This window comes from Podarcis filfolensis, assembly GCF_964270895.1.
Source record: "Podarcis filfolensis genome assembly, chromosome: 1".
NCBI lineage: Eukaryota > Metazoa > Chordata > Lepidosauria > Squamata > Lacertidae > Podarcis > Podarcis filfolensis.
In genome coordinates this window covers 89,422,357-89,446,004 of record NC_139604.1, presented here as the reverse complement: position 1 = coordinate 89,446,004, position 23,648 = coordinate 89,422,357, and the positions used below count along the sequence as shown (strand labels likewise).

At 43.6% G+C, this 23,648-nt stretch overlaps 1 protein-coding gene across 3 annotated transcripts in view; it reads right to left on the bottom strand.

The window, feature by feature from the left end:
* Positions 1–1,275: 1,275 nt before the first annotated feature.
* GALNT16 (polypeptide N-acetylgalactosaminyltransferase 16) overlaps positions 1,276–23,648 on the bottom strand; it is a 139,884-nt gene continuing 117,511 nt past the window's right edge. For 2 of the 3 annotated variants that reach the window (XM_083607137.1, XM_083607136.1), the window contains exons 11-15: positions 23,084–23,176; positions 21,015–21,098; positions 19,649–19,790; positions 15,090–15,206; positions 1,276–5,826 (exon numbers count right to left, since the gene is read on the bottom strand). In XM_083607137.1, the coding sequence (XP_083463263.1) occupies positions 5,689–5,826; positions 15,090–15,206; positions 19,649–19,790; positions 21,015–21,098; positions 23,084–23,176 (574 nt within the window). In that variant the 3' untranslated portion in view covers positions 1,276–5,688. Of the gene's footprint in view, positions 5,827–15,089; positions 15,207–18,301; positions 18,402–19,648; positions 19,791–21,014; positions 21,099–23,083; positions 23,177–23,648 lie in introns of all 3 variants that reach the window. The other variant, XR_014546465.1, reaches the window with a different exon arrangement.

The following is a 23,648-nucleotide window of genomic DNA, read 5'->3' as shown; positions in this document are numbered from 1 at the left end:
TTTTGGCTCCCGAATGATCAAAACCTGGAAGTGAGTGTTCTGGTTTTCAAACGTTCTTTTGGAAGCCAAACATCCAATGGAGCTTCTGCAGCTTCTGATAGGCTGCAGGAGCTTCCTACAGCCAATCAGAAGCTGCACTTTGGTTTTTGAATGTTTTGGAAGTTGAACGGACTTGCAGAACAGATTCCGTTTGACTTCCAAGGTATGACGGTAATAAATAAGTATTTTAAAAAGCAATGTCTTAGCAGTACTAAAGGCTAAGCAAGTAATCAATCTTTATTCATTACACTCTATTTGTTTATCAGTGGACTGATTACATTTACATCCCACCTTTCCTCCATGGGGCTCAGCATAGTTCTTCTCCTCCCTATTTATCCTCACAGCAACCCTGTGAGGTAAATTAGGCTAAGATTGAGTGACCGGCCCCAGGCCACCCAGTGAGTTTCATGGCAAGTAGGGAAAAAACTGCAATGTAAGAGTTTTTTCCATGACCTAATCTCCAAAGACATGTTCCCCAAAATCTTAAGAACACATGTACTTAGGAGCAAAATGTTAAAAGTGAAGGAGAGCCGCTGAAAAAACATGCAAAAACATGTTTACATGCCTCAGCCTAAGTTTGTGAATCCAAATTTCTCCCCAAGAGATTCTACATAGACAATGCAAAATGCATCACTGTTTGCTATCTAAAATGTAATGCATCTTTCAAGTCTTCAGCAGACTTTATTTTGAAGTTAACCGCTGATAAAAACTAATCAAAACAGAGGTGTAGGAAAGGTCAATCCAGTTTAAAGCCAGGAAATTCCACATGGGTGTTTATAATAGTAATTTAGCACGGGTACAAGCTCCTTTACATAAGACTGCATTCTTTTTGTGTACTCCTGATGCTGTGCTCATGTTAACTTCAGGTACCTTACTGAGGCTGTCGTGTCTTCTGTGTCCATGTTCAAAGCGCACTTTGTGCTGTGATAAATGTGTCCATCTGCCAGTTTGAAATGAATAAAGTTTGCAGTGATGCTCCATTTGAGAAACTCTCCACCTCGTGCTGAATCCTAAATCTGCCTGCACATTTCTTTTTCATGCCTAGACCCTTGGAACTACTGCCGGGTCTTTTAGTGGCAGCTAAAGCTGGTGTAACATTGAGCTATCACTGGAGGTGTGAATTTACAGCTGCAGAGGCGCCTTCCCGTGGTTGTTGCAGTCCCAGAAGTAATCCAGTGCTGAAGCGTTAATGCAAATGCAGCCTAAGATGGAACCCAATTAAAATGCTGAAACACATTTTCAGAAGTGGAGTTTATTCCAGCATCCTGACACGTTCTGGTACATGCTTTGGTTAGGGAAAGGGGGGAAACAAACCTGCGTCCACATAAATTACTTTTGGCAAAGTGCATTTTAATGAAAGGAGAGGAGAAAACAAAGCCTTCCAAAAGGATTTCTGGACAGCATTTTTGGCTCCTGTTAAATAAATCCTGCTAATTCCCCATTCTGCACATCCAATTACACCGGATAAGATTTCATTAAATCTTTTAAAAATCCCTATTCCACCTTTTCCTGGTAATGAAATCACTTGTCATTGTTTCATTCTGACTGCATATTTCACAAGCTGAAGGCTACACTCAGCCCCTCTACTTAAAACACTGTAAGGCTTTCTTGGGCGGGGGGAGGTCTTTGTCATGGAAGGTGGCTTCCCTAGACAAGCATCCCCTGCTGGACCAGAAACCCCAGCCCCAAATCAGATGCTGGATTCCTCCCTGTATCCAGCATTCAGACTTCTGTCTGTGGTCCCCAACACAGAGAATAATGGACACAGCACCTAACAGGTGGTTAGGGATGCCAACCTGCTGAGTATCTTAACACAGCTACTCCTTTCCCCCACTCCGGACAGGGCCTGGATTTAGACCTTCAGAGAAGACGCACAGCACTATCTTAGCTGACTCCGCCTGCCACCTGCTGCTCAGCCAGAGGACTGCAAACCCAGGTGTGTTTCTCAATCAGGGTCTTTAAAGGAATGTCACAGGAAGTAGTAGTATATTATGTTGATTTTGTAACGGTAGAGGAGGGCCATTTTGGAAACACCTTGATTTTATTTGAATTTGAAAAGCAGTGTTTGAATCCTGGGGCATGGACTGTGCTGGGGACTTTTAGCACCACCTAGCAATTTAAATGGCTTGATATTAAGACACGTAATCTTCACTTAAGCAGTGATGTGAACATACAAGTCTTTGCAACTGTCAGGCTACAACTTAGGAAAAGGGGAAATCCTTGTTTTTTGTTAGCAGATGCATGGAAGTTAAAAACAGAGTAATTTCTCCTTTTATGGCGGAAAGACTCATACTGAAAGCAAGCCATAATACTGACCGGTCTTACTGTTGCCCCTCGTATTCACCCTGCTCTGATGTTAGCTCCAGCAGCGTGAGGCTTGGTTTTGATTTCCCTGCTAAATGAGCCATACTTCTTGAGTGCCTCTAATGTGATCCGAAAATCTCTCATTACCTCTGAAAGCTTCCCAAATCTCACTGTTGTGATCCCTTAGAGTTGCCTGCTTAATGGCTGCAACAGACAACCATGGAGTCCCCCAAAGTTACAGTGAAGGTGACTTCACTTAGCTGTTTGCTTCCCAGCTCGATGTAACAGAGAAACAGCAGCATCAGATGCAGACAGTAGCGAATGCCCCTTTCCAAGTGCTTACTTCCTCAACAGGGCCATCTCAGCAGCTGCCCCTCTTCAGAAGTCTCCTCTACCTCCAGATATAAGGACTCGCACACAATCACACACCTATACTCTTTCTACATGCAGGTTTAATAGACAGAAACTGATACGGCACAGTTCTCTCACATGATTCTACCACCTTAGGGCCAATTCAGACATGCATGATTACTTATCAACATCATGCAGAGAATTTAATGTCTGAAGTGTTCATATTTTAAGTCTCTGAGTGCTCATTACACAGTTCCAGCAACAAGTGGAATGTATGATGCCATGGTTGAAAAGATTTCAACTTGGTGCCATATACAGAAACTGCATGAAATTGTGAACAATTTAGCTTTCATATTAATGTATTTGCGTGGTGTTATATATATAGCCAAGGATCCTGGTTTAAAACAAACAATTCCTAACTCATGGTTCAAAGCTGGCCTCTTGAGCAATTAACCATTGCTTTAAACCAGAATCCCTGGTTTGTTTATAACGCTAATTTGAGATTTCAAAAGTGAACTAAACTTGGCAGAAGCCCAGTCAGGTGGGGAGAAAGGGGGGGGGCATGAGAGCCGATGCTTCATTCCAGACTCATAGATATTCATCCTTCCGCTAAATCATGGTTTAATGTTACGAGACCTCTTTAATGTGAACCAGACCTCTTGGTAGTGAAGACCTCTGGTATAAGGTGACCACATGAAGGACTCTTTAGGACATTGCAGGGCCTATACTAATGTCAGCATGCAGGCAGCACCTCAGTTCTCTGAGATGACACAGACTTGACAGGCAAACAGTGGTACTGCTGTGCCAAGGTACAATTCACTAACATGAGTCTTGCAACAGTCATGCAGGCCATGACTTTCTCTCCTGCTGTTCCCATTCAAGTATAATTCAAACCATGTGGAACAGGCCATGGTCCCTCTCGTTAGCATTCTCTTAAAGGGAACCATGTTTGCACAAAAGGGTCTGCTCTCGAAACTGGTTTAGATCCTGGGAACATATACACACCAGAATTCATGTTGAGTTGCCATATGGGTTGCATGTCAACACTGAGCTCATGCAACCTATGCAGTGATGCAGGTCAGTTGCACAGTACCATGCAGCTCATCTGAGACTTGATATTGTGCATGTTAACTCAACAGTAAGTCCCACTGGGTGGTATTCAACTCAAGGATTTCCATTTGTGCAATGGGGTTGCTGCCCCCCCACATTCCCAGCGTCCTTCCCAAATGTTCTCCAGAGGGCTGTGGAATTGATTTAGGGGACACACCGGGGGAGAAGAGGGGCAGGACATTCCGTTGCTCAAGCAGAAGTCCTTGAACTAAGAGAACATTCAAGTAACACCACTCTGGCTGTGATCCAATGAGTTCAATGGGCTTATTCCCACACAGATATCGACAGGAGCACAGTCTTAGTTGGGTGCACTGCAGTCACAAGCTTTCAGCCAGTAGCAAAGGGGCAAAGTGCTAGTCTCTAAGTCTGCTGGGAAAAGTGTCGGGATCAGGAGGAAGTCAGCAAATGGTCCGAGTTCATGTTTTACACTCCAGGGAGGAAAAAAGTAAATAAACACAACCCAGCAAAGTTGGCCTTATCTCGTGCGAGGATGCAAAAGTCTGGCTTTGGTCTCGGGAACAGGCTGTGAAGCAACTCCTTAGGTCTTAAGAAGGAAATCCAGTTCTGTTTGATTTGTTAACATGGGCCAGGCACAAGAGCACAGCTTGACCATTTGGGCATCGGTTCTTCAGCACAAGCTGTGCTTACAAGAATATGGTAAATAATATAATGGGTTGCTTTTTGCATGTGACTGTATCTCTCATGCATGTTAGTGAAGGCAGAAGGGAATGATTTTTGTTCTCTTCTGAGTCCTTCAAGCCCTTTCGCTTAGCACAGAAAGCACCAACACTTTTAACACAGGCTGTCAGGGTAATGTCATTGAATGCTTCTGGATGAGACTTAATGGATGGTTCCCTAGCAGCTGCTGCCTCACATTTATCAGTCTCAAGAGTGACCTCCAATAACCTATCCACTATAGCTTAGGCATTCATTTTCTGAACATTGTTTTCCTAGCGGTGGAAGAAAAGAGGTAAAGACAGTACTAAACAACAAAAAGCATCACTTATGCCGCATCTTCTGTAGGGGAAAAGGGGACCTTTTGTCCATGTGCTTTTCAGACAGCGTTTGTGCTTCCGGACTCATTTTAAAAAATAAAAATAAATTAAAAAATACCAACAGACCATTTAGCCAGTTGGGGTTTTAAGTTTCTTACTGCAATGTACCATCAACCCTATCAAAAACAGCAAAACAAGAAGCCATACAGAGAATCTCTGCGATGAATTATATTAACACACGCCAGTGAGGAACCAAACACAGAAACGAAACAAAAAACAACAATAAAGACCCTAGCTGCTGCTTCTTTCATCCCCCACCCCCCACAATTAGGCATCTCCCAATAACTTAGCCACAACAATTCTTGCTAGTTTTCTCATACAGCTTTTTTGTACAACACACATGCAAAATGAGAAGTGATGTCAGGTCGAAATGCCAGTGAAGCCAAACAAATCCACCAGGAGTTCATATTAAGCGTTGTCACAGACATCCATTGCGACAACTCCATAGGGCCAGAGAGCACAAGTTTCCCTGGAGAGAAAGGAATGGAGGAGAGGAGAAGAGTTGTCAAGTCAGTCTTAGTCACACCTAAGTCTGGGCTGCTGGGCTGCACCCTTCCCGAGCTGTGAGCTGCTGTGGAGCTTCTTATGGAGTTACTCACAGAGGGGAAACGGCTAGCAGATGGGCTATTTCCAGGGATCTTTCCATATATTTCAGAGTGCTTCGTTAATGGATCCAAAAACACTGACATTTCAACTGAAATAGTTATTGGCTGAGGCTCACAATCAAAATACTTAGGGTTTAAAGATAATCAAACTTCATCCCCCACCCTAACCCCTTCCATTCCCAAGAGTCTCATGCAAAAGCATCAGAGAAGTTGCCCGGCAACCATCATGTGGCTTGAAGCAGCTGCCATTGTTGGCCCAGTATGTCTGACTGGCAGATGTTGGTCACTAGTCTGCTGGACTGGCTTTCTAAGCAAAGGCCACTGACGAAGTGCTGGATGAAGTTGCCTTTCATCTTCCATTTCTGTGAGAGGAAAGAAGGGAAGGAAGACAAAGAACAACATCAAGCGATTAAACCTGACCCCGTCTTTACTTAGTTTCTTGCTTGTTATGTTTAAAGCACACAGCTGTGTCTGTGACGCTACACACTCAAGAAGTGCTAAATAAATCGTATTTGTTCATGGTGTTATTTAGTGTCACCATTTTGAATTTCTGGCATGTGCATGACAGTTTCAGAGCTTTCGCCTTCTAATTCAGTAGCACATCTCATTGAGAAAGGTATCCAGCATCTCTAATGATTAAATAGTCACAGCACTATGCCATGCACACTCACCACAGAGCAAGTCCCATAGAAATCTTATTTCTGAGTAAACATGCATAGAATTGCATCTGTCAGTATGAGGCTTGGGGCATCAAGGATGACCTGATTAAGGGGGTGGAACAAGTGGCGAAGGCATCAGAAATTTGGATCATTGGGATTCTGACTAGGAGTGGGGATGAATGGCAACCAATCCTCTAGCTTTTGGAATCACATATATTTTGTACAATCAGTGGCATTGGGCTGCTTCCCCCCCCCTCCCAGCAGATTCTCTATTCTCTTTTTCCTCTTGTGAATTGCCTCCAGCAAAATTTCCATGTCTTGACTCGGGGCTACTTCTTACGAGGCAATTTATTTTTAGGCTCTGCTGCCCAAGTTCTAAAATACCGAAGTGTTGCTTGGATTAGTTAGGATAAGCACACGAGTATAAATCAAACCCCCCACACTTTCAAATGTTTTTGAGTGGACCCAACGGTTTCCTAGTCATCACTGACACACATTTATTCACATCGACACTTCACGACTGAGATAATGTGCAAGCATTTTGTACCTGGATATGTGTTATCTGAGTGCAAAGCCTCTTGTAAGAAGATGCAGCTCTGAACAGGTAAGTGCACCTATTACCTCTTGGTTCAGCAGCCAGGCAGTCAGGCGAAATGTGTGCACAAACTCTAAGTTTCTTTTAGCTAAGGACGGTCTGGCTTATTAATATAAAAACCAGTAATTTATGTGACCAAGTGTCATTTTCTGCCCTCCCCTACAGCTGTGGCTCAGCTCACTTACCCAAGCCATTCTACGCTTATTTGCTTTGTAAGTGGCATTTTGTAGTGTGTACACATTTCTGGTCTTGTGGCATATTGGTGCAAACCATTGATCTATTAAGGGCTAGTGGGTGGACAGTTGATTCTGCCAGACAGCAGGGAATTGGCCATGGCTTGCTTCCAACTGCATGATTCCATTTTTTAGTACAGGGCAAAGATGGGCAATCTGTGGTCCTCCGGATATTGTTGACGTCCAACTCCCATCACCCTTGATCATTGGCCATGAGAGTTGGAGTCCAGCAACATCCCTGTTATAGGTTCTTATAGCACATGAAATTAGGCCCTCTCGCCTGCCCCAAACATAGCCGCTTGGTTTTAACTAGTCCTGTGTGCTTAGAAGCCCGCTAGCATGGCAAAATGAAATGCTCAATAAAGTAACAACATAGTATAGCTGTGAGAACTCCCTAATGCCAATTCTGTGGCACATTAGAGGAGACTGCTCAGCAGTTGAACGGGCTGAACCTTCCCAATGGCTCGTCTTTCCCCTTTTGCTTCTTCGGGTATAAAAGAGGGCCAGGGTGCTCTTAGAAACTTGACCACTCAGAGATATTAAATTGCTATTTGTCTCAGCTGCTTGACTGATGAGGGCAAAAAGGGATAGCCTCCAACCCCATGGCACATCCAGGTAGGAAATGCTGAGAGCTAGCAGCTCCACCCAGGCAGCTTGGCCCCTTAAAATTCACGCTAGCACACAGTACGCATTCATAACGGGCAATTCTTCTCAGGTTGACAAGCTGAACAGTTTTAGACAACCAAGACATATGCCGTAGGTTGTAGGGCAACCAGCAAATGTCCAGATGTTAAAATCTATAAACACTTGAAGTAAAGGCTTCATTAGCCATTATCATTAGTTCATTTTCTTGGAAGTACCACCTGCTACACCTGATTTCCTTTGGCAAGATCATTATTTGTCTTGAATCGATTGTGCCGTCTTCAAAGCACTCTGCCTGCTGCCACGTTACGGAATCATTTAATGATTTAACATTGGCGTCCTATACATTGATATTTAACCCACTTTCACGATCGGACTCCTTCAGTTCTGTTGGTGGACTGACCATATCTCCCACACAAGCAGAACTACCTAGTACAGCAACAGTGTGCAGGAAGGTGGTGAAGAATGAGAGAGAGAATTAAAACTCTCCACAAAATCCAAGATGGGGCCCCCTTTCTAACAAACCTATCTCAGTAGCCCCTTTTTATATGGTAAGGTTGTGTAAGTACCAGGTGTTCTCTTTGTGATGATTTGAAGGACACCCGGTATCTGCTCTGCAAACACTTTGGAATCTGTAAAAGAATAGGGTTACCACGCTGAACGTTAGGCAGCTACTGTTCTTCCGGGAAGGGAGGTACCATTCTGATGACCAAAAGTGGCATGTGTGATTTGCAGAACAATGGTCTTGGTGAGGTGGAGAGCTTCAAACGTGTCCACTTTAGCACTATTAGCACTATTTCCCTGTTGTGGGTTTTTTCCCCTTTTGCCATCACGTCCAAAATTGGTGTAGTCTTGGGAGGGACTCCCAAAAAGATTTGCTGGGGACTAGTCCTTGCCTGGAGGCAGTGAGTATAGACCTCTGATCTAGAGGCCGTGGGAGAGGATAAAATGTTTTCTATAAGCTTAGCCTGGTAGGCCAGCTGTAGACTTTCCTGGAGAAGACAGTCACTTAGTAACTCTTAAAAGAGCTCAGAAATTTCAGCCAGTTCAGAATGCCACTGTCTGACTAATAACAGGTGCTGACTGGGCAGGGTATATTAATCTGATACCATTTCACTGGAATTGGTTGCCTATTTGTTCCCAACCTCAATTCAAAGTGCTGGCTCTTATTTTTAAAGCTCCAAGTCAGGAGTCTGGCCCTCCAGCTGTTGCCAAACTACAACTCCCATCAGCCTCGGCAAGCCTGGCCAATGGCCAGGGATGATGGGAGGTTGCAGTTCAGCAACATCTGGAGGGTGGAAGCTTCCTCACGAGGGTCCCCATAACTGCTTTTAGTGGACTAGGACTACAGTGCCTGGAGAGCCACCTTTCCCTGTGTGTCAGCCCCCTCCCTATCTCAGATCAACAGATAGTCTTTTGACAAGATTGTGGTGGGTTAGACTTAATCATCCTGGTACTCTTTACTGTCTGTAAGGGGACCAGTTGTGATTTGTCAAGCTCTTCCATTGTACAGAGATTGCTGTCAATGGTAATTAGCCAGGGATGTTTCCCTTCCTTTGGCCCCCAGCAGCATCCTGGCCCCTTTGAGAGACCCTTGTATCATGCTGTTTTTTCTGGACTAGAGGCCCACTGATCTGTAAACCTCTTTAAGTAGGATTGATATCCCTCGCTCATTCCTTAGCAGTGGCTTGCAGCTGCAGCAGGGCACCCAGCAAGCATTTTCTCCCGCTAATGAACGACACCAAACGAAAGAAACTCCTCTGTTAATTGCACAACTTGAAAGCGCAGCGGTTGTATCAACAGAATCTTTTTCAGTCATTCCGATTCAACAGAAAGGTAAGGTGAGAGAGGGCACAAGAGTGAGGACAGAGGGCAGGGATGACATGTAGGGAACTGTATTACCGCAATTACTGCATCTTGTAATTAGTTAGCTGTAAATGGCGGCTTGGTTTCATTAACCTCCCACCCCCACCCCGTCACACACATCCAGGCTTGCCACTGCATTTTCCAGGACATGGCCCAAAGAGCAGTAATGTCACTGTACAAGACACAGCTTCGTTTGAAATTTCACATCTGATGGCTTGAGTGCACAAAAGAGTTATTAAAAATAACCCAGCCTTGGGCCAGCAGAGTGGAGATGAGATCTTCCATAGCAGAAAGAAAGAAAGAAGAAAGCATTCAAGTTTGACCTTGGTCTGAATCATGCATGCAAACTGGGTGGCTGTTTGCAAGCCTGTGGGCCCAGATCTACATCAACATTTCTCAAACATTGGGCCTTGCTGAAATGGTGTCTCCTCAATGCGAAGACCAGCAATTCCCCACATACTGAGTAAAGGTGGTTGGGAGAAAGGGATGTTTAGGAGCAGGGAGGGAAAATAGGCCCTCCCTCCTCTGAAGGGAAAGGGTCAGAGGCTGAATGAAAGAAAATTAGAAAAAGGTAAAACGTTGATCAGAGTTTTCCTTCTCCTAGATCAGCTACCTTCCCAGGTGGACACGGCCCATCTGCCCCTCACTTCTCTCTATACTAGCATGTGCAGAAACCGCATTAAAAACAAGTGTTCTGGAATCAAAGATTGTGTAATACATGGACTACAAATGCTAATCTTTCTCATTCCCACTTTGAAACCCCTTCACTTCAAGCTATGCACTAAATAAAACCAAAAGAATTTGAGCTGTGGGAAGCTAATGCCTACTAAAAAAAACAAGTACTATTCTGCTGCAGGGGTCACATTCAGAAAGGAATGTTTTCTCAGATTATTATAAAGTAGATGCTGATCCAAGCACCTGAAAAATCTCTGTATGTGTGTGTCTGCAATGGCAATCTGTCTGTTCCTGTAGCGTTCCATTTCCCCCTCTCTGGAAGCAAGCAACAGAAGAAACCGCATGATAAACTTCCATCACTTTCCGCTAGCAACTAATGTTTCACACCCAATTGGTCCATAACAAAATAAGATTTTCAGAATATTTGGGAGTAGTTGTCACTCTCTTCTTCTTCTTCTTCTTCTTCTTCTTCTTCTTCTTCTTCTTCTTCTTCTTGTACCCAGATACTCATCTAACATAGAATAATTACTCCTCAATATGGCAATTAAGTCATTCCAGTGCAACTAATATAGCAGGTTAAAAAAAAACACCACTTACTGATAACACTTCAGAAATACAGCAAAAATATTTTTAATGGAAGAACAATTCTCCATTGTCCCAATTCTTACATAAAAAGAAAATGTAAGAAATTTGGACTTTTTAAGAATCATCATCTTTGCCTTGTGACAAACATAAACCAAGTAGAAAAGCTGACCAAAAATAGGATTGTTTGACTAGCCAATAGATTTATTATAATCATAAGATTTCTTACTCAATATAAAAATAGAATATTAAAACAATTTATGCTAAGAATAAGGTGGATTCTAACATGTATCTATTTCAAGTGCCAAAGACTAAGGTGAAGAGATGTTCCTTCCACGCATGTCAGAAGATATACAAGGAACTCTGCCTCTTGGCATCAGGCAGGAAATTTCACTGTACTCTTTTCAACACCAACTTAAAATATGTTTGTTTAGGTGAGCCTAGCCAGACATGTAGAAGTTGCATGTGTTTTATTTCCTTTTAGCTACTGCAGATTTTAATCATCTTTTGGATATTTTTTCAATACCTGCTTTTATTTTTGATTCTAACATTTTGCCAAATAACGTTAAATCATAGAATTGTAGAATTGTAGAGTTGGAAGGGACCCCAAGGGTCATCTAGTTCAACCCCCTGCAATGCAGGAATCTCAGCTAAAGCACCCATGACAGACAAAATAAATGAATGAATGAAGGTGCCAGACACGTGTCTGCAAGGAGGGGAGTCCACAGTTTAGGGGCAGCAGGAAAGAATGCCCTCTCCCTTTGATAGAAAGATTGATATATAACTACCACATGTGCGATTTTAAGCTATCCCTGGTGCTACTCTACTTTTGGTGCTATAATGTTGCTGTCCCCGCTCAGTGCTATTGACATCTTATCTGGTCCCCACAAAAGGGGGGAATGTGCTTCACTTGTTTATTCATCTGCCACAGTTGCTGATAAAAGGGGGGAATGTGCGTTAAAAATTGCAAAGGGTATTTTTGTACATCAGTGCTAGAATGAGAATGTCTTTTTAAAGTATCTATCTATGTAAAAAGGGGGATGCTGGTACTCATATGTTGATAAAAGTGTCATGGGTGCTAGCGCAAAATGTCTGCCAGAGGCAGCAGAAAAAACAGTGCTACTAGTCCCTACCAGTGAGTGCTGTCAGAAAAAAAGCTGTTGTGTGTGTGGTGTAGTGGTTAAGAGTGGTAGACTCGTAATCTGGGGAACTGGGTTCGTGTCCCTGCTCCTCCACATGCAGCTGCTGGGTGACCTTGGGCTAGTCACACTTCTTTGAAGTCTCTCAGCCCCACTCACCTCACAGAGTGTTTGTTGTGGGGGAGGAAGGAAAAGGAGAATGTTAGCCGCTTTGAGACTCCTTTGGCTAGTGATAAAGTGGGATATCAAACCAGACTCTTCTCTTCTTCTTCTTTAAACAAACATGTCCAGCTGTGAGACTTTCAGCATTAGGGGGAGTAGGATTGGGGAAGCTTCACTGTGCTGGTGTTTCTGCACAAGTACAGTGGCCAAGACTTGGGGGTCCCCCTTGCCTCCCACCCTCAGAACGGTAGCTTTTTCCTGGGATGCTTAGCTCTTAATTGGTCCATCCATAACCCAGCTTATTTCAACACATTGCCACTATTTTCAGAGTCTGTCCGATGGAGTTTTCAGGGTCTAGTTTGTCAGCCACAGCACATCAGTGGCAGCCTGATACAAACCGCATGAGATCTACCAACTGTGGAACATTGCCATATATTTTGGGGAAATTTTGGTACTGTGTTTAATAATTGTTATTTTTGTACAGTATATGTCTGCATTGTATCAAATGCTTATTGTGGAGGGCTTTATTTGCATCATGTCATATGGTTACTTGCACTGCTGTTGTGATAGAAATTAGAAGCACTGCTATAAAGAAGCACTTTTAAATGAAGTGATGCCAATGGGGGAGCTCCAGGAATCCAGTGATTTGGGAAGGATGCCATCTGAGATTCTTAAGAATGATGGAGAAAAAGGCTAGTGAAAAATAATAAAATCAACAGACACGAGCCCAATGCCATATCCACAACGTCTATTTCCTTTCCAGGCCAAAACAGGATTAGCTTACTTTTTCACTTTAGCCCCCTTTTTGCCCTGGTCAGTTCCTAAGATGAGTTTTGAGTTTGTGCACGCATACAAAAAGCAGCACGGGAATTGTTGTAGAAACATTCCTTGCTAAATGGCTCAAAATAATGAAGGCTAAAAAAATATATGAAAAAGAAGAACCATGCTTCTGAGCTTTTCGATTCCATTTGAATCCAGAAGACTGCAGAGTAATGGTCTCATATGCAAGCATGGCTCATTCATTGTTTCCATTTCAAAAAGGACACCAGCTAAGAGCTGCAGGTGACAGAGACTTGGCTTCTTAGGCACAAGAGACAATGGAGGATGAGTTCTGCAGCAGCAGCAAGAGTTTGCTATGCCACAGGGAGGAAGATTTTGTGAAAGCACTTAAGAAGAAATTAGTGACCTAGTTCCAAAGCAGGCCGGTGTGCGTGTGTGGTCACCAGCAGAGGAGGAAGGTAGGCCTAGGCAAGACCAACTCACTGGGGACATTCACACAGCCCTAATTTCAACGGCAAGAGTTTATCCAGGGCATATGTGTTGTGACAGTTTTTATGGGCGCTCCTACATTAGCCAGAGCTCTTGGGAAACTTGTGCTTATGTTCTCTATGTGCAAGGTTTTAAAAGGAATTCTGTCCTTGTTTTTTGTTTTGTTTTTTAAAACAGAGACATATAGGCAATTAGGAGTACCTGAACAGGTCGATACTGCTGGAGATGAAGGAGGGGCTGCACATACAGTATTTAGTTTAGACTTGTCAACTCCCTCATGCAGAACAGATTCATTCTGTGTCGCAGCTATTAATAGAAATAGAAAAACCTCCCATACCAGGAATTAGGAACCTTTCCTGATCTATGGGTTAGATGAAATCCCACCCCTACTTTCCATCCATTTAGCAGGTAGCAAACTGTGGGGAGGGTTGTCAATTTTTGGAGGGGGACTGGAAGAATTCAAGGAGGCATTTTTCAATGGTTTCTTTCTTTTCTGCCCCTTTTCTTATTTAAAACCCCTTTGAGGCTTCAAACTGTATTTCTGCTGCCACCATGTAAGTAGCTGCAGCAACAAACAAGGCTGCTCTTAGAGACCACCAAAAAGCAACAGTTATTTTGCTGTGACCTGGAACAATGCTTTGTCATGATATAGCACTGTTCCAGATGTATCCTGGAGGAAAAATAGGAGCTGCCAGTCATGGTCGCGATCTCTCCCTCTCCCGCCCCACAGCTCCCTTGAAATGACACTATGCAATGGCGTAGCATAGTTTGAGAGGAGCTATAAGTTGCAGGAGGGGTGGGGCGTGTAACCTGGCCACCGGTTGAGGGCTGCTACGAATAACTGTGCTTCAGCCACCCCACCTTCGGCAATAGCAAAAATATAGTTTATTATAGTAGGGTTATTCAGACACAAAAGTTGTTGAGCTTATAGCAATAGCCCCCCCTGCGCTCTCGAGCTTGAGCCAGGGTTGTCTGCGCTAGAGCCAGACCCTGAACAAGAGCCACACACACACTTTTTTAAAAAAACACCCTCAAATCCAGGGCATTTGCTTTAAAATGTAAAATTCCCCCCGGGATGGGCATGTATGACCACTGGGAGTTCCCGGACATATTGCAACCCTATATTATAGTAGCTTTGGGGTAAAAAAAGGGAGGGGGGAGATAAGTCACTGCCACTCACTACCAATTGTAAGTTTCATCACATAACCTTTCAGAAAGTTCTCCCCAAAATCCCACCTTCAATTTTGAGCTACTCCCCCCCACCAAGAAAATCTGCACCAGAAATTTGAAACTGAGCCCTAGTTTTTAAAACTCACGCAGGAAAGCAGCCAGTTTCAGCATAAGATATCCTATAGCAAAGCAACACGTTTCCGTAGCCTTTTCTATAGAGTTGTACCAGTGCCATGAACGCATATTAGATATTACCTGTGCCATGAACTGTGATGTGCAAACCAACCCCACCACTCCCGATACCTGTGTTGTATTGTGACTTCTAAAACTGCTACTAGTGTTCTTGATTTATTCTTATTTTAAATGCCTTAGGGCAGGCTTTCCCAACTGGATGCCCCCAAAATGTTGTCTGACTCTAGCTCCCATCAGCCCCAGTCAGCGTGGCCAGTGTGCTTTGGATGGCACTTACACCACTCACACACACACAAACAAACAAACACACCAGCTTTATGATATCACCATGGATTGTATCCCATCTCCAGAGCCAAACCACCCTTATACAGTAATTTTTAAAACTAAACTACAATGGCACCACAATAAAACAGGGGAAGTGTGATTAAGGAAGCACCGTACCTGTCTGCCATCTTTCTGATTGCATGCCTCAATTGTGATCTGAGAGCCAGCGGAGAAAGAGGTGATTGAAAGACACTTGTCCTGCTGCCTGATTAAAGGGTCACTGAATATCCACTCCTTTGGAGGAAAAAGAAAAGAACAGAGTTCAGTGATGGAAACACAATACCTCTTTCAGCCATCAAGTGCTCAGTGCATGTTGCTTTTGCTTGTAAGAAAAGGGCTGACTCAGACCTTTTCGTCACCTGAATTTCTCTATGCAATGGCCTTTGGGCATGCATGTACAAAGGACAAAGCACGGTGCGAACTAGCAGGAGGGGTCCACTTACTTCTTCAGAGGTTACTGAACCTGCAGAAGCAGCAGCTTTCAGTATAGAGGGGAAACATAGCAGGAAAAAGGCAAGAAACACTGCATATGTGAAGGACACTTGGTTTTGGAAACAGAGACTGAAATCCTGATATAGTTTGGGAAAGACTGGGCACTCAAAGAATTCAGGGTTCAAAAAAGAGCTTTTGAGGTGTGCTTCAAAGGATACTAATTGGCTCTCCCTCTTGCTAGACAACAGCTTGTCCAAGGATTTCAGCCTTGGACAACCTTTTCCCATGATTGGCAGAGGTGGTAGGCCAGGGTGTGCGGGGAAACGCCTTTCAGCCTAAGGGCCACATCCCCTTATGGAAAACCTCCCAGAGGTCACATAACAGTAGTGGGTGGGGCCAGAGGCACAGCTGAGCAGTGCAAGAGATGTGCCTCTTACCTTCCATGCAGTAGGCTTACCTTACAACAATCCAAAAACCAGAGGGTTGTGTTTTTTTTACATACAGCCCATACACCTCTTTCCATCTGGACCAGCAAGGGGCAATATCACAGTGCAAGGACACATTCCATGCAAGAGCATGCAAGGAAGGGACAGAGTGGGACCAGTGAGAGGTGGGGCTTAGGGAGAGGCTTGTGGGGGAGGGCAAAGCCTGGGTCTGACGGAGAGATCAGTAAGGACACATTCAACCCTTGGGCCTGAGGATCCCCCCCACTTGCTTCTTCTAGAACAGGCCACTGTTTCTACTTATCTTCCCCAATAGGGAAAGTTATCAACTTGTTTCTAAATCACGATTGTAGCTATTGTCTATGGTGGCAAAACATGCAATTTATCATTAGGGAGACAGCATAGACACCCACCAGTAACAAACACAGAGCAAGAGGGCAAGCCCACTTCATTGATTTACCCTCCCACCTAATAACCATCCTTCCCAACAGACAATTAACATTCGCCTTCTTCGCTGGGATAATTCCCAGGACAGAGATACAGTTCAATGAATTTCAGCAGTTTCAAACAATGACAAAATAGCACAGCAAGTCAAATCAAACAGCTTGTTGGACGCTGTCTGCAGGCTCCTTCCCAACCATTAACAGATGTGAGTGAGCATTTGTTGGCATCCAGTATCCTACTGCGACCTTTTGCTGACTCAAGCTGCTTCCTTGCTATATGACAGCATCTGAATGAAGGGTTCCCGGTCGAGATTGTCAGCTGGAATAAATTCCTCAGAAGCCACTGAAGTTTAAAGGGTTTTGCAAAAAGCAAGATTCTGTAGCTACGTGTTATGTTTGTGGCTATTTACTATGTACTCCAATAGTTTGTTCTGTATTTTATTCTGTATTGTTCTCTTTCTGGGAAATAATTAAAAATATATTTTTTAAAAAGTGTAGAGGATTTTGCCACACATAGCATGAACCATTATGTTGCAGAGCAGTTCTATTATGAATGCCCATAATGAATTATAAAGAAAGCAGCTACTATTTCAAGCCAATTTTGAGAGCATTTGCAACTGATTCTCATTCAACACAGAGGGGATTTGCTACCTACTCCAGAATAAGCAAAGCCAATATTTATTCACAAAGAAATTCCCCCCCTGGGTGGCTTACAAACAAAACAATACTAATACATCATAATCAGCAATAGAAAAATATAATTTTGTTGCAAAAGGGAGAGGAAACACCCCCCTCCCGGAGATTTAAAACACCAATATAAAAACCTGGGTGGACGAAAAGGTCTTAGGCTGTGTACTTTGGATCCAATGCACTCACAGCACTGCTTTGGGAAGCAATGTCCATACAATGTTAACCACAATCCACATTTATCTATAGGGGTGTCAAAACTTTTTTCAAAGAGGGCCAGATTTGATGAAGTGAAGGGCCATGGGGGCCGACCAAAGGGCCAAGCAAGGTTGTTGACCTTTTTTGAGTATTGAAATTGTTGAGCTTTTTATAGGATTTTACCCTTTACCCCAGAAAATAAACTGCCACAGGGGCCGGATTAAACCGACCAGAGGACTGGATTAGGCCCCCCAAATGGACTTTGGACATGCCAGCTAGAGGAATCCAATGTCGCTGCATTTTAAACTGGCAATGTGTGCACAGCCTTAAACAGGATTTAGAGCACTAAATTCTTTACAACGATCTGTCGCCATAACTCCTAACTCCTACAGCGTGCAGGATCTAATTCCGTGCCTTGCATTCTGTGGGATGCTCTCCACAGGGAAGTTCGCCTGGCGCCTTCATTATACACCTTTAGGCGCCAGGCAAAAACATTGCTTTTTAACCAGGCCTTTAGTAGTTGTTCTGATTGACATCCTATGCCCTTTTAAAATGTGGCTCTTTTTCGGGGGGGGGTGCTATTGGGTTGTTGTTTTTCTTTTGATTATATATATATTGTGATTTTTATGTTGATCTTTTCTGTGAACCGCCCTGAGACTTCCATGTATATGGCGGTATATAAATTCAAACAATAATATTAAAATTAATATACGTTTGCAACCACACCCAGGATCAACATACATATATTCCCTGTGTGATAGTAGTGCTATTAACTTTTACATACCAAACAGAACTGGTGAAAAGCTCAGGGGGGAATAAAGTGGGCATTATTCCCATATCCAACAAATCTGGTTGATTAGGAGCCACTAAATGCTATTTTACATGGTATCACTATTTATAGAGTTCCATATAGGAAAAAAGTTGTCTGTAGATTCTGACCATCACATCCATGGTAAACATGTGGCCTCCCCATGTCTTGTACATGTAATGCAATACATGTGTGTGCTATCACCACAGCTGCAGATATTACGCATTGATTTCACTTTTTTTGTCCTTCATTGTAGTTCAGGAAAACTGTGTACTGTGTGAAACAGCCTCAAGACATAAAAGTTTTTTTTCACAATACCATAGCTCCCAATGTCCTTTAAATAGCTGCCTCCTCCTCCTCTGTTGGACAGCTCCTGCATGTGGCAAGGGACTTCCTGCCTCTACATCTGAACTATGTCCTTAAGGCAATAGTAAAACAGAATAGTAATGGAATTGTAAGATAATAAGTGGATCTGGGTCATTCTTCACATTAGTTCTCCATTCTCTTCATTGCTCCCCCAATTCCAAACAATGCTATGTGCGCACTGTATCTCAACTGCTGCCCACACGATGCTAGAACTCTGAGGGCTGGTTTCTGTGAGTTACTCTGAATTTTCTCCCTGATCCTTCTCATCTGTTCTGGCTCTACACCCACAGGCTGTGCTGATTTTCAAGGGCCAAGGAAATGGCCAGAGGGGAGATGTCTGACTGAAAAAAAAAGCTCATGCCAAGCAGCGCCTATTCGGAAGAAGAGCTTGGGCTACCAGGGTTGGCCCAAGACATTTTGGTACCTGAGGCGAACCACAGAAGGCCTACCCTGCCATAGAAGAAGGAGTGTGTTAAGTTGTGGGCGAACATATCAGACGACACAGCGATTCTTCCAAAGCAGCTCTTTATTTGTAAGCTGGAACAGAACTGAACTGAGGAGCTCAGTCAGCCTGCTTATATAGAGCTCCAGAACAAGGTAACTGTTGCAACTTTCTAAAACTATCCAATCACTGAACGTCACTTTCGATCCTTCATTTGCATACAAACTATCCAATCACTGAACGTCACTTTCGATCCTTCATTTGCATAACTATCTACAGTATCCCCCTGCTGGCCCAGGGTGAGAACTTCAGTACATAACAGGGTGAGTGAAGATCTCCATCAGGAATAAGGGTGCAGGGAGTGAAGTTCAACAATGGGAATAAGGGTGGGAGGCAGCTGCCGAGGAGGCAGCCTCCAGCCTCCAAGAAGCACACCACAGCTGTTACTGCAATCACAATAGCAGCAGTAGGTGATGCATTCCTTGGAGGCCGGATCTGCTGCCCCTGTGGATTGTGCTGCGTGGGGCAGTAGCCTTGTGGGCAACCCATTTTATGATGGTTTGCTGTGCAAGTACTTTATCAAGGGGGTCCACTCAAGTGTCTGGGGAGGAACTTCAGGGAAGGATGAATCCCAGTCAATTCCTTCTCTGCCTTCCAACAATCAATGTGGCTTGGAGGAAGAACTGAGGCAAGGCCTGATGAGGCCTAGCCCTATTGTCCACAAATTATCTACTGCCTCTGCCCAGCCAAGGGATCCACCAAGATCACCATGCTTCAAATGCACACATTTACCTTCCCCAGTAGGTAGTAGAAAAGCAGCAGAAAAGAATAAAGGGACCAACTTCAGTTCGCCTCACCTGAGTGGCCACAGGATTGTTCACTGTCCCTTTACAGCTTCCAACCCCTGCTAGAGAATTCCCTGCTGTATCCTGTCCCTGAGACTCCAAGCAATTTGCCCCTTGCTTGATGATGCCAGGAATCAGCTCCTTTTCTGGAACCCTGAGAGACAAAACAAAACCAGAACACAAATTGCCAAATTATCAATACCATCTCTATATTTGATGGTGATAATCCAGAAGAAAATAAAAATAAATCTTCCATATACATATGAGAATAGTATCACACGACACAGGAATGCTATCCCACCTCTGGAGTGAAACACAGTAATGAAAAGAATATTGCAATCAACTGAAGTCACTGAGGGAATTCAAGAAGAACACCAATTGTGAGAATGATAATACCATGTTAAAGCAGGTATATATGTGAACCATTTGTTTTTCTTGAGCTACATTGTATACAATAAAGTCTGTTTTCCCCAAGATTAACTATGCCCCTTAACTAACCCACTCCTGCTCTTACTTCAGTAATTAAAGTGAGGTGCATCTTACACCAAAGTTACCTCTGTGATACTAACTAGTTTGTACCAGTTAAGCAAGCAGACTTTTTGATCTTTTTCAAATTACGGCAAAAGGTTTCAGAATCAGTCTTATTCATTTTAATTACAACAGATTATAACTTCTAAACATACTACAACATATACCGGTATATGTATTCTCATTTCTATTACTCCAACTGATGTACCACATAACTCCATTGTTCTCTGAGTGGGTTATATATTTTTGCCTTCTAGGATGCCTCATGAAAGAAGGCTACACCTTGCTTATGAGGTTCTGATGCTTCTATCCTTTCACAGTAAATTAAGCTCGACCCAACTGTGCCTTCTACCGTTTCCCATAGCAACTTTTCAGAAAACCTGATCTTTACCACTGAATCAGAGCAAACAACAATTGTGTTTTCTACAGATTTATGTTTGCTCCAATTCAGGGTTAAGGAGCAGGTTTTCCCAGGAAAAGCAGCAGAGGAAACACAAAACCACTCGGAACCATGCCTAGAAACATGAGACAAGTGGAAAATCCCTTGGACTCATGCTTTCTGGGCACGAGACAAAGCAGAAGTGTGGATGAGCTCCCAGTTGTCTAATCCCACCTCAAAAGTTCAAGCTGCCATAGTGAAGAGGCATTGGTTCAAACAGAGCCATGTCAGGCCCATGGGTGGGAGGTGTGGAGATACCTGTTCCAGAAAAGAACCTCCAATTTGTCATGCATCTTTCCAATGTGCTACAAGCATGTTTTACCTCTTGGGAAGGCACCTGCCACTTTCCTCCTTCCCACAATGTTAAATATACATCCTGCGGTTTTACTTGAGATTCAAAGGATGACTCACTTGAGCTCAGGGTAGACGTTCTCCAAGTACCACTGGAAGGATTTACAGTTCAGTTTCCTGCGCTGTTCCACCCGGTCCACAATACTGGAAGCAAAAGCAAATTGTTCCTATCTTCGTTGTGAATGTGGACAAAAGAGATTCTCATAACACAGGCAGAACACAAGCAAAGATTACAAAATGCCCAAATGTGTGAAGTGCAGCCACATGCTACTGAAACAATACAATGACGCATTTTCACAACACCTATGCTAACAAGTCCTAACAGAGGTGCTTTTGTAATTTCTATTTTAAGCTTAGCGCAGGGGACGGGGAGGATTCTCAAGCTGATGGGCTAAGTCAGACCTCTTCTGCCAGTCTCTTCCTCCTTTCCCAAGGCATCTATTAATGTAGTCCCACGCCTCTGTTCATCTTGAACCCTTTTGGGCTGCATGGGCCAGATATGGGTGTATCCTATATGGAGAGAGTCAGAACTTACAGGGTTAAGAAGTTCTGAGTGACGTCTCACATTCTGAGGTGTGGTTTAGAATACTGAGGGGAGTGTTCAACTCTGTCTCTCAGAGTGTGTGTTGCTCCGTTGGGAGAGAGGAGCAAGATGTGTGCTATATCACCAGGAAAGTTATGATTTGTTGTTTTGCTACGAGAATAAAGCTATTTGTAAGATAAGGAGGACACCGTGCGTCAAGCCTGATTTGTTACGCACACACGGCAACAGCTTCTGTTTCTACGCTGTGTATACACTCTGCTGAAGCAAGCTGTGAGGAGCCCTTTGGAGCAGAGCACCGCAGGGGAAGCGTGTGGACTCCGGGGGCAAGCAAAGCTTCCAATAAATCATCCCATATCCTACGACTCACTGAGAAACTGAAGTAGCATGGGAGTGTTTATTCTGCTCCCAGTAGCATCTTTCTCCTTGCTTTGCCTAGGATCCAGTTATGTAAGGGTAAAGGGAAAGGTAATATACAGTAGCAGACCGCAGGGTGGGGGCAGCGCTGATTACCTAATCTCCCGGCAGCAAAGTCTCCACAGGCTACTGTGAGGGGCAAGGCGGTGGAGAGGTTAGCACCAGCTAAGCCAATAAGGTTCCACAGCAAAAAACCACTTCACCGTCTTGCCTGCTATCACTGCCAGGAGGTCAGGTAAATGCCGTCACCTCAGCCCGGGGTCTGTTTATGGTGATATAAAAAGTGAAGTCACAATGGATCCCTCAGCTGCCGAACAAAACTCATTTGCTCAGGCTTCACAAACTGAAAAGCAGACATACATACCAGCAAATCATATGCTGGTGCAGTCACTGGTGTCGCCCTTCTCTCAAGACGTCCTTCCTTTTTACGTTTTACAAGTGTGATGCATTAAATTGTCGACTTAATTTTTTTTTAAAAAAAAACCTAACCTGTAATGGTATTTTAAAATGCACAACTGTTCTGGGGATTTTGCGTATGAGAGATTTCTTAGGAACATGATGGGTGACAGCCAATCATTGTCATATATAGCAGGTTTCAGCTATGAATCTGCAAAACATTTTTTTTAAAACAAAAAAAAATTCCCCATAGCAAAACCCCTTGCCTGAATCCCTGGCAAAGTGCTGCCTTGTCAGGTTATGCCTAGAAATGTGCTAAGAAGACCCCATTTTGATCAGACCAACTAAAGGCCTAGTATCTATTACAGCATCCTATAATGGCCAACCAGATGCCGAAACCCACAAGCAATAGCTTTCTCCTAGAAATGGGTATTGAGAGGCATAGTAACCCTGATCCCAGAGGCAGGATATAACCATCATGTTCATTACTGGTCACTGTTGATAGGCTAAAGCTCCAAAAGTCGCCTAATCCCCTTTAAAGCCATCTAGTTCAAGCCATTTTGATTATACAGAGCCACTACCATAGAGTGCAGGAGATGAACTTATGTTTAAATATAAAACCAATCAATAGAAGAATGTGTTAATCAGCTGTTCGAATCGTGTTTCCAGAGGCATGTTAGTTATGGGAGAGTGCCTATGCTGTCACCTCTCCCTAAGAGTAGCTTATAAGAGCTATCTGACACGAATACCCATTTGCCTGGTTTGGGATGCTTACCTTCCAAATGACTTCCCAATGGCAGATGGCCTGGCCTCATAGTAATACTGCTTGTATTCATCCATCCATACTTCTGCTGTACGTTTGGTATTTCTGCAGATGGGAAAGGTCAACCACGGTTATTTACTGTACCACTTGTCACAACATGAAATTAAGTCACCCTTATGGAAACTTCAACCCTCCCAAATTCTCATTGCCAGCAAATTTGGAAGCACAGGGATGTCATGACTAAACTTGTACATTTCCCCCAAAACAGGAACCAATTGATGGGTGGTGGTGTTTGCACCCCATCTCTGAGCTTGCAAGACCACAACTGATTCATCCATCCCAACGGCTGCATCAACATAAAACAGCTATTCAACTGTTATTTTCTCTAAGGTTATTTATATCCCACAGAACCTTGGATATGCAGGGAAGAATTCAACATAGTTACTAAGCTTGCCTGATGGAATGACTGGCCTTCTCCTTCCCCTACATGGTATTGTGGGGTTTCTCCTGAACCTACCCCAGAGCCAATTTGGGGGAGAATGCATGGAAAAGAGAGGGGTGTGTGTTCAGATGGAAC